The sequence below is a fragment of the Anoplophora glabripennis genome, unplaced genomic scaffold (genome assembly GCF_000390285.2).
Source record: "Anoplophora glabripennis isolate ALB-LARVAE unplaced genomic scaffold, Agla_2.0 scaffold636, whole genome shotgun sequence".
In the NCBI taxonomy this organism is placed as follows: Eukaryota; Metazoa; Arthropoda; class Insecta; order Coleoptera; family Cerambycidae; genus Anoplophora; species Anoplophora glabripennis.
In genome coordinates, this window is record NW_019416715.1 from 244116 (window position 1) to 254986 (window position 10871).

General features: G+C 31.2%; 1 protein-coding gene across 1 annotated transcript in view; it reads left to right on the forward strand.

Annotated features, from left to right (window-relative positions):
* Window positions 1-10871, forward strand: part of LOC108912531 (kinesin-like protein KIF12) — a 59318-nt gene that overhangs the window by 32722 nt on the left and 15725 nt on the right. The window contains exons 5-9 of the mRNA XM_023455284.1: window positions 1072-1290; window positions 4771-4911; window positions 6661-6851; window positions 7002-7189; window positions 9933-10051. Of these exons, the coding sequence (XP_023311052.1) occupies window positions 1072-1290; window positions 4771-4911; window positions 6661-6851; window positions 7002-7189; window positions 9933-10051 (858 nt within the window). The remainder of the gene's footprint in view (window positions 1-1071; window positions 1291-4770; window positions 4912-6660; window positions 6852-7001; window positions 7190-9932; window positions 10052-10871) is intronic.

Genomic DNA, 10871 nt, shown 5'->3' on the forward strand with positions numbered 1-10871 from the left:
CGCTACGTCGAGACCGCGGCGTTGCCGCTATCACGCATATGGAGGATAAGTTAGTCAACAACAGCAGTTTGAAGGAGAATTATTATAAATTATGTATCTTACAAGTACCTAATCGATTTCTACGAGCTGTCATACGCTTCCTTAGATATCGGTTTCCTATTTATACAAGTTGCTGTAAAAACTGTTTGTCAATTGCTACGCATTCTAAGCGGAAATACCAAAAAAATCTGCATTCTCATAAGGCTCTGTACTAAATCGTGAAAAATTATTATATTAATATTTCGTCTCTTAGGTATCCAAATATAGTCATAATTTTTTTTGAGGATTTTCTTCGTATTAATAAACTTATATTAATTTTTTTATAAATATGTGTTCGTCAATTCCAATTCAGATAAACTTCCTGAAAGTAAGAGATTAAAATTAATCTAATGAAAGTATTTAAAAAAGTATTTACAGAAATTTTGAATTCATAAGACTACTAAATACTTTAAATTTAAGTACTTTTCACATAAACAATGATTTAGACATATTTATAGATTATAGCACATTTGACGTACGGGACCCGCTAAGGTCCATCACTGAAGTTGCATTCTCAGTTACTACACATTAAATGAAATATATTTTTTATAATATAGATACATATGGTTCATCTTTTATAAGATATGTAGTACAAGTACGATTAATTGTGTAAATCCATTAAGGATTTAGTAATTTAGCTACAAATTTTAACGAAACAAAATAAAACAGTTTGCTCTTATTCTTATGGATGAAATTGTGAAATTATATACAAAAAATATAGATTCAATAGAAAATAATGTGCTTCTCTCAATATACTCATTGCATCAAATCTATGAAGTCCAGAGGTAAATAGCAACACTGAAAATTTATCCTCATAAATCGATATATGCACTTGCAAATAATATTTTATAAGTAGCACACAACTGTTCATGAAAAATTCAAACAGAAATTAAAAAAGTTTCTCTAAAAAAAAAAATTACTAAAAATTTACATTAGCGGTCCCACGTGCTCCGCCCGTAACATTAAGATAATAAATAATTTATTTTAATTAAGGTGGATGGGATACCTGGCGGGCCCAGCGGAGGTCAAAAACCGAAACTGTTTTCATATAACGTTGTCTTCGAACCAGCTGCAACTCAGGAAGACGTCCTTCAGTTCTCCGGAATGAAGAGACTCATTGAAATGTCTGTGGAAGGCTTCAGATGTACCTGTTTCTGTTATGGTCAAACGGGAAGTGGAAAAACGCATACGCTTACTGGTCCACCGGGTCTCGTAAGTGCCAACTGTTTTTAAATACCTACATACTTAGTAGACTAGACTCTAGAGTAGATATATTTAGCGACTTTTTCGTTTCATGTAGTGTCTTTTACTTGTAACTTTAGAAAACCAATTATTTCTAGTAAAGTTTATACCAACTGACAAAAAAAAACATCAATACATCGATCCTATTAGATGTGAGGAAATCTGAGAAATGTATTTTCATGTCATAGTTTAAAAACTCGTTGAAATAACATCTATTCATTTTCCAAGGTATTGTTGATTTAAAAAAAATTCCTGACTTCCCACAGACTTATCAACAATCTGAAAAAAACGAGAAATTCTGAACTTTCAAATTTGTCTCCAAGTTAACTTTTGTTTCTGAAATGACAATCAATTTTGTTTACCGCCGATTCGAGTTCTCAAATTGACACAAAATTGACAGAATTTGTGACGGTGGTTTTATAGTACCTATAACATATTACGTAATAAGTGTTGTAAAAAGCATTTTACGCACGAATGGAAAAGTTACGCAGGACGCCGCGTAGCGGCGAGTGCGTAATTCTATGAGTGCGTAATTGCATTACACCACGTATTACGTACTATACTTTACCTACGGCCACTACTGTAAATACTTAAAAACACACCGTCTGCGATCAATGTAAGATTCCCATTTTACGTACGGTAAAAAAATCGCACAGCTTGGTAAAAAAATCGTACAGTTCTCCTAGCAACCGCCTAGCAACGGTCAATACAATACTGTTTGTATTCAATACAACCAGTATTCGTTCAATACAAACAGTATTGTATTTACCGTTGCTAGGCGGTTGCTAGGAAAACTGTGCGATTTTTTTACCCTACGTAATAGGAATCTTACATTGATCGCAGACGGTGTGTTTTTAAGTATTTACAGTAGTGGTCGTCACGTGTCATGTAATCATTTATGAAAGCTCTGTTTCTGATGAATGTTGCTTTAACCAACGATCTCCTTAACTGGTGCGCATTAATTTAACTCTGAATCATTATTAATAACACAGATATTAACATAAATACAAATATAAATACATTGTTTATAAAAGGCAGGACTAAACAGGATAATTCAAGAAGATATTCTTTAATTTAGCTGGCGCACCCTATAGAATGGTTCATATTTCGCGGACAATTCCTGTATATGCTAAAAACTGAAATTTCAATAAAAATGTATACATGAATAAAAAACAGTTAAAATCAGATAGCTGTTCACGAGAAAATCAACTTTAAAATTGCTGCATTAATTTTGCTTTGAAATTTATTTGAAAACCAGTCAATTCGATAAACAAGAAAAATAATTTTGAAATTTAAACATGCACTAGAAAAGTACAAGACTCAGTTCGAATGCAAACGGTGAAAAAGACCTTTTACTTTGCTTATTGCAGTATTTTTATGAAAAATGTATTATTTCATTTTTATGTACTGAGCTATTGTTATAAATGCGGTACCATTTCTTACTATTACATATCAATCAAGGATCAATTAGAGGTTAAGATGATATTGAATTTTGTATAAAGTCTTTTCAGAAAGCGTAAAACCAAATTTACGATGTTTGAAATGGGACTCCATATTTCAAGAAAACATTGTCAGGTTTACAATGCACTTGAGTGGATCTATTTCTAAGGTGAGAAATCAGATACTGCATAATACAGGGTGTCCCGCATAAGAACCGACACAGGGCAGGTGCATGTAGGGGTGTCCAAAATATTGTAATTTAACCAAACTTACCTATATACAAAGTTGCACCCCTGAAGAGTTATTAGCCCCCAAATTGAGGCCCTAAATTTCGAGAAAAATTAATATCTCTGCAACACTTTACCGCAGAAGAACCAAATTTGGTACATGATTTAGGTTTATTACTGGTCTTCTTTGACTATGATTTAAAGTTAATTGAAGCACTACAAGGTGTTCATTGGGGATGACTTACCACTAAAATTGTACTGAACTTTTTTTTCATTGACCGAATTTAAAAGTTTTGTTTTTTTAATTTTGACTGTTTTTAACATCCTGTATAATGAGTTATTATTACTTTTCTTACAATATCAGCAGTGAAATATTTTTCCTATCATTTCTGGTATTAAAAAACATGATTTCATTTGACGGAGTTTTAAGGACATTTTTTTTTAATTCATGTGATTTAGCTAAATATCTCATTTAAAGGTAAAGAATAAATGTATACAATATCATTACTTTCTACATTTGTTTTTTAGCCATGACCATTCATTTTGAAGTAATAATTTTTTTTACTTTTTGGGATACGTATGCCAAACTTTACATTGCTGGAAAACACAGAATATCTACTCTCTTTTTAACTAGATCATGGCCAACTATAGCTTTCGTAAAAAAATATAACTGATTTGTAAGTCAAAAACTGTTACAGTTATTAAAAAATTCCAGTACAGGATTACCCAAAGTCTCTATCTCATTTCTATGGTGGGTTTTTATGTTTTTTTTATCAAAATTTGGATCTTTCTATCTTTAATAATAATCAAGATGCCCTAACATGACATAGAAAATATAATGCACTGTACGACGTCTCAAAAACACCATATTGATTGATTTTTGCACACAAGTGCACTTGCTCGGAATATTACTCGAGGTGGGTTGGTAGCACTGGTGGCAGTAAGTAAACCTTGAAAGTGTTTATAGCCGTAAACGCAAATTTGCTTATTTGGGTCAAATCGTATTTATCTAACAGATTAAAATGTGTTAATTGCAGTTCTGGTTATCTTGCAGTTTAGAAATTACGTTTAGATTAATCCTAAAATCTCATTTCTCAGGGGTTGTAAGAGGGTTACACGAGGGGTGCAATGCTTCAACACAAGTAAAATAATAAGGACTAGTTTTAATACTATGTAATTAATTTTGGNATAAATTTGGTTTGCCACATCCTGTATAAAATTCAGTAGTAGCTGTTACTAAAAGCTTCTAGTTGATAGCTACAACTTCCGTAACATTGATTCATACTGACCGAAATGAGGGGAACACAAGATAATTTAAAAAAATAAAGGTTGATACGTTACAATTTTCACATTTTATATGGACTGTACTGTACAATGCCTTCATAAATAACTACAAGCCACGTGACTGCTGAACTTAGGCAACCCAACATTGCACGATTGGTACTGTCAACTAAAAATCCCTAAATCTTAGCGACATCAATATTAATGATTCGTTTACAATGAACAATGACAAACCGTTAGGTCTACGCTCGAGGTAATGAGATCGCTCTTCAAAAATTACACCAATCACAGCAGGTGAATAAGAATGTTGTGTTTCAATGTAATTTTGATGTTATTGTTTTAATAATTTTTAATTTTACCAAAATTTAATTGCCAATGTGAAGGAAATAAAGTTACTGTTACAAACAGAATTACTGGCCACGTAGCTTATAATAATTTTTAAGGGCTCTGTGTATCTGCGCCCTTATTAAAATATACAAAATAAATGTAACTTGTTTTTCAGTTTGGATTAAAAACAGCTCCATATAGCGATAGACATGGTTTAATTTTACGTTCCTTTATGTATTTATTTAAACTAATTCAAGAGAAACCTGGGATCCAATTTATTCTAAAAGCCAGCTTTTTAGAAATTTACAACGAAAAGGTAAGTACATATTTCCTTTATTTTGGACATGGTATCGATTTCAAATCTAACCTAGATGTCAGATTAATTAAAAGCTTCACTTCATACGTGTAATAAAATTGAAGGTTCTAATTTGTTTTTTGTTTTCTACTTTTGAACTTAATGTCATTTTACAACTAATTGGAAATAATCTACTAGAATTAATTTGAACATTTATTTTCACACGTTATTCAAAAGCTAATTAAGAATGAACTAGGTATAATTCGCAGGTATTTCCTTAGATAACAATAAACCTATTTAAGTATGTAAGTCTTGAAAAATATTTAAGATAGCTACAAAATTGTTAAAAAGATTAAATTTAATTAGATTAGAATGCCCCAAAAAACTCGAAACTATTTTTTCCTTAAACTAGTAACTAAAGAGTAGTGTAAAAAAAGTAAAATAGCGAAAAATCTACCTATTTCGAAAAATGAAATAAAAAGAATTTGGGAAACGAAAATTTATTGCAGAAACTGATATGATCTAAGGAAGCTTTGAAACTTTTAAACTGTAACACTACTATGTGCTTGCATTGAGTTGAGAATCAAAAATTGTTTAATAGCTCACATACACTTTCAGTGACCCGTAAATGCTAGAACACTTCTATTGTGGTATACAGGGTGTCCGCGTTTTTTGTAGCAGGACTTTCACAACTTGTACTAAAAGTCCTTTAAAAATAAAAAGTTCATGTAAACATATATGTATAGATGCGTCGTTTTCGATTTACAGAGTGTTCAAGTTTAAAACGATAATTGATTTTTTTTCGTAAAACGAAAACCCCTTTTTAGACTGTTGAAACTTGGCAACTTTGTTTGTAATAATAATACTCATTTTCTCGCATAATTTAATTTGTCCTATTGTAAAAATATGGTACGCCACTGCTTTTTGGTAAGTTTGAAAATTTTCTCAGATTTTCCTATCAAAAATACAACTTTCTTTGTTATCTAATTTTGTTCCTATCTCGCATTGTTTAGCCAGAAATAAAACATTTTCATGAATAGGACAAATTAAATTATGCGAGAAAATGAGTATTATTATTAAACAAAGTTGCCAAGTTTCAATAAAGTCTAAAAAGGGGTTTTCGTTTTACGAATAAAAAATCAATTCTCATTTAAAACTTGAACACTGTAAATCGAAAACGTCGCATCTGTACACATATATGTTTACATGAACTTTTTATTTTTATGGACTTTTAGTACAAGTTGTGAAGTCCTGCTACAAAAAACGCGGACACCCTGTATTTGCTTTGTCATTGAAATTAGTCGGTCGATAGCCGCACAGTTTAAGGCGTCAGTCCTTTAATCGTGTGCAAATTTCTGCCCGGGTTCGATTCCCGCGGCCGGTAGACCGTAGATTAGCTATGCTTGTACGGAGGATTGGCACCCCCTGTTCAGGTGTGGTAGGGTGGAAGAATGTTGGCTTGGGTCAATGTGAGATATTGACACCGGTTGGCATTTGACCACCCCCCTAATTAATGAGGTTTTCCAGGTTTCCCTCATTCATGCACTGAATGGTGGTTAGGGCCTACCAACATAAGTCGTTCCTGGGCGCAAATGCGGTCTGCCTAATAATAATATGCCGCCTCCTCTCCCGCACAAGTCTCCGACTTATGGGCTAATTCTCGTAATTAGAATGAGGAGTAGAGATAGTATTATTATTATTATCATTAAAATCCTGTACGTGCACTAGTAGCGTTTAACTATTTAATAGGATGTTAATCTTTCATTTTAGGTGATAGATTTATTAAATCCGGGGTCAGCCCGGAAACCTCTAGCAGTGAGGTGGAGTAAAAAGGCAAGGGGATTTTTTGTAGAAAATTTGTTCACTGTCGACTGCGAAGAATTAGACGATTTAATGGCCGTTTTGGAGGAGGGTATGAGAAACAGATCAGTAGGCAGGCACAATATGAACGATTATTCTAGGTGGGTATATTATATAGCGGATACATACCTTTTTGTAACTGCTTGTCTGGATGAAAATCTAAAGAAATCATTATAATTAACTGTATCTATGTATTAGCTTAATATGTTTAAAGAATATGAGAAATTAATTAAATTTTCTGTTACTTTCAGTCGCAGTCATACTATTCTCTCCGTTCATATAACCTCTGAAGAACCAGCAGAAGGTGGGGTATTCATTTCAAGGACTGGAAAGTTGAATTTTGTTGACCTAGCTGGTAGCGAAATGACGAAAAAGACTCAAAGTGAAGGAAAGACTTTAGAAGAAGCAAATAATATAAATAAAAGTCTTATGGTACTGGGTAAGTTGCCTTGCTTATACAGTGTTACCAACCTAGAGAATTTAAATCAGCATCCCTTAAATAGCTGTTAGGGTTTTACTGGATGGAGTTGTGTTGGATTTTTAACATAAATAGGTCCAGCTATAAATTGTGTCCAACTTTAGGCAGTATTACATTTTCATATTCTGAAATAATATTGCATGAAAGTCTCACTCAACATGAAGCTGCTAGTAGTATTTTTGCAACAACTGTGTTAATTTTTATGACAATTTCTTTTTCCTGATAAACATTATTGTGACCTACTTTGGAAAAATTAATACTGATATAACTTTTTTACAAAATAATGCTCCTTAAAAGAATGAAACAAATATTTTACGTTCTTGTTATTCTAACAAAAATTTCGTTGTTTGGACAGAAACTTTATTTATTTTTTTAAATTAACCCCTTTTTAGAATAATCAATAAAATATATCAACAACCTTCCAATCCGGGCCAACTCAAAATATTCATTAAAATTAATGAATTTAGATTGACTTTCTATACCTACATAATATATGAGAAACCTTCACACAATCCTACATCGACACGATTATAGGAACGCAGACAATAGTTGATCCTTTATCCAACATATTGGTGCTATCAGTTACAAATTGTAAAGTGAGAAGTTGTACATTTGTGTTAAAATGGTGTAGTTTGAATTAAAAAGATTACCTAATAATTCCAATCGATTAACTCATGAATGAAAATCTAAATAACAACAAACTAAGGTATTTCGATCCCATATTTATAGGTTTTTAGTTCATTTTATGAAAGAAAGAAAATGTCCCTGTAATAGTTGATGCCATCACGCCAAAATATTCTATTATTTTTGACAAGTTTTTTTTGGCCTGTATTTATTCTTGACTCCCTTTCAAAGGGGGAGGGTCAACAATAAGACCGGTTCTCGGCCTCCTTCATTTTTGACCAAAAAAGGAAGAATCTTTTTTTTATTATTTATATCCAATAACTAGTAGATTCCACCCCAAACGGTACCTCTTCCCTTCTTCCCAGTCAGGATCAAGGTCAATTAGGAGTCAGATTGAGAAAAAGTGCATTAAATCAAAGGATCTCGGAGTTTAGGATTTTTGAGTCGCAGAATCGGGATCGGAGGTTAGTTTGACTGTATTAGGCCATTTCTAGGTTGTTTTAAGGTCATTTCAAGGTCAAATTGAGAAAAAACCGAGCAATCAAGTCTGACCACATGTTATACATGATTTTGGAGTGGCTGAGTTCGAATCCGAGGTCAATTTGTCGATATCAAGTTATTTGAAAGTCATCTCAAGTTCATTTCAAGGTCAAATTGAGAAAAGTAAAGCAATTAAGTCTAACCGCTTGTTATATCTGGATATAAAAAGAAAAGATTTCATATTGACTAGTGCTTTCAAAAATTAGAAACAGATTAAAGACATAAAAATAGTTTTTCTCTCCAGTTACATATTATAATAATGCTACGTAAAAGAAAATGAAGAGTCGTTTACTGTCCGTAGTCAAATCCATTCTCATAATACTAGAAACAAAAATGACATAAACTTAAACTTTCATCGCTTAAGTAAAACACGTAATAGCACATCATATCTGGGCATCCAGTTTTTTAATGCATTACCAGCTCCAGTACGTCAACTCAACCCTACTTTATTTAAAAAAAAAATAAAACACTATTAACCAACGCATTTTATACTACGCAAGAATTTTTAAAAAGTGATCTCACCCTAATATGACTATCTTAGACGTAGGCTTCGCACACTTCAGTTACATTGTTTCAGTTTTTTTCTTATTGCATTATTCATAATTTTATTTTAACATGTATCATTTACTGTTTGTTTGTTTTGTTGTCCTCTTACAAACATTTTATTTTAACATTTGACAACCATTTATTGCTTGTACTAGTATTGTTTTATTACCATTTTCTTTGTTTTTTAAATTATGAACTAGTTACGTGTCAACATTGTTATACGCGTGTGTGTACTGTGTTGTATATGTATTTTACTATATTTTTTTTTCATAATGATTTTTTATATTACTACTATAATAATTTTTTTTTGACTTTTGTAAACACTTTTTGTGTACTAATAAATATCTATCTATCTATCTATCTTCTAAGTAAATAAGCTAAAATAAAATAAGTTTACTATTTTTTAGTACTTCAATAAAATAAAAATTTATTTACTGTGTTTTTAAGTTTACAATATAGAGAAATAGCCCAAAACGGAGTCAACTATATACCTAAAAAAATCATCAAATAAAGGTCAAAATATGCAATTATTATATGTCTGTTATTTTTATGAAATTGAAAATATTTATCATTTTGAAATTTCAATTACTGGAGACTCTTGTGCAAGAATGGTAGAAATCCATTTTTTTTAATTATATTAGAGATTTACTTCTTTATTTTTAAGGTATGTTGTAATTAAAATTGATTGATTAAAATTGGCGTCTTTAATGGTATTTTAGTCAACTAATTTAAATAATCTTCAACCCCTGAATTCACTATATGGAGCAGAAAAATAACTCATGAGTAAAAATCATTAGTGGTTTAAGTTTAAGTAGTTTAAAGTAGTTTAAAATGATTAAATAGTTGCGAGATAAAATGTATTACCTATGAATTCTATTATATTACACTGACATATTGCTGAGGCGACATTGTCTTCATGCGCAATTTAGGAACATATTAAAACAGAAATTCTGATGCATTTATCTTCAAACTATTAAAAAATTCTTTATTGCAGGGTACTGTATATCTTCTTTAAGTGATTCGAAAAAGAAACCTTCTCACATTCCTTACAGAGACTCAAAATTAACAAAACTTCTAGCCGACTCTTTAGCTGGAAATGGGGTAACATTAATGGTAGGTAATTATTTTAATATTGAATTATAGCAACCAATTATACCTCGTAGAATTTTCGCCTATAATCTAGTGATGACGCTCTTAATTGTTTAATACTTCTATTAATTAACAAAGTTGTATTTTTTTAAAACTGAAATCATAGACGGCAAAGATAGATTCGTCTAAAAAGAAAGTATCCTGTGCTTTCCAAAAATATATAATTTGTCATATTTATCTCAAAAGGTAAAATAGATAAAATTTTTTAATTTTACACTTTTCTATAGATAAATAAAAAACGTAAAAATTTAAATAAATGATATCAAAATGATTATACTAAAAATACAACAAACATCTTTGAAAATTTTTTGTTTACCTAAGTCTTTAGGGAAAATTTGAGCAATGTTTAAATAAAATTATATTTTGAGCTTAGAATATGTGTAGATAATGTTTTATTTGGTGTCTGGTGACGTGTTCCATACCATTCTAGTTATCACACCAACTATGAATTTGTTTTTATTCATACTAACTATACAGGGTGTCCCGGAAATGGTGGGCAATCTCTCGGATATGGATAGATAATAAGAAAATAATGTCACAAGTTCATATAAAATTTTTTCCTCCGGGCTCACCCTGTAGAGTTATTAGCTCTTGAAGTTGAGAATTAAAAATGGTTTTTTTGCTGTAACTTTTGTATTTTTCAATAAATTTTGAAAATTTTTTGGCTGGATCTATAATTTTTGAAGCTGCTTTGGATGATAATATGAAATCCTCGATAATAATTATGGGGGCCCGGGGGCAAAGCACTCCCCACCAAAATTTCTAGAAAAAAAATTTTTGTTCC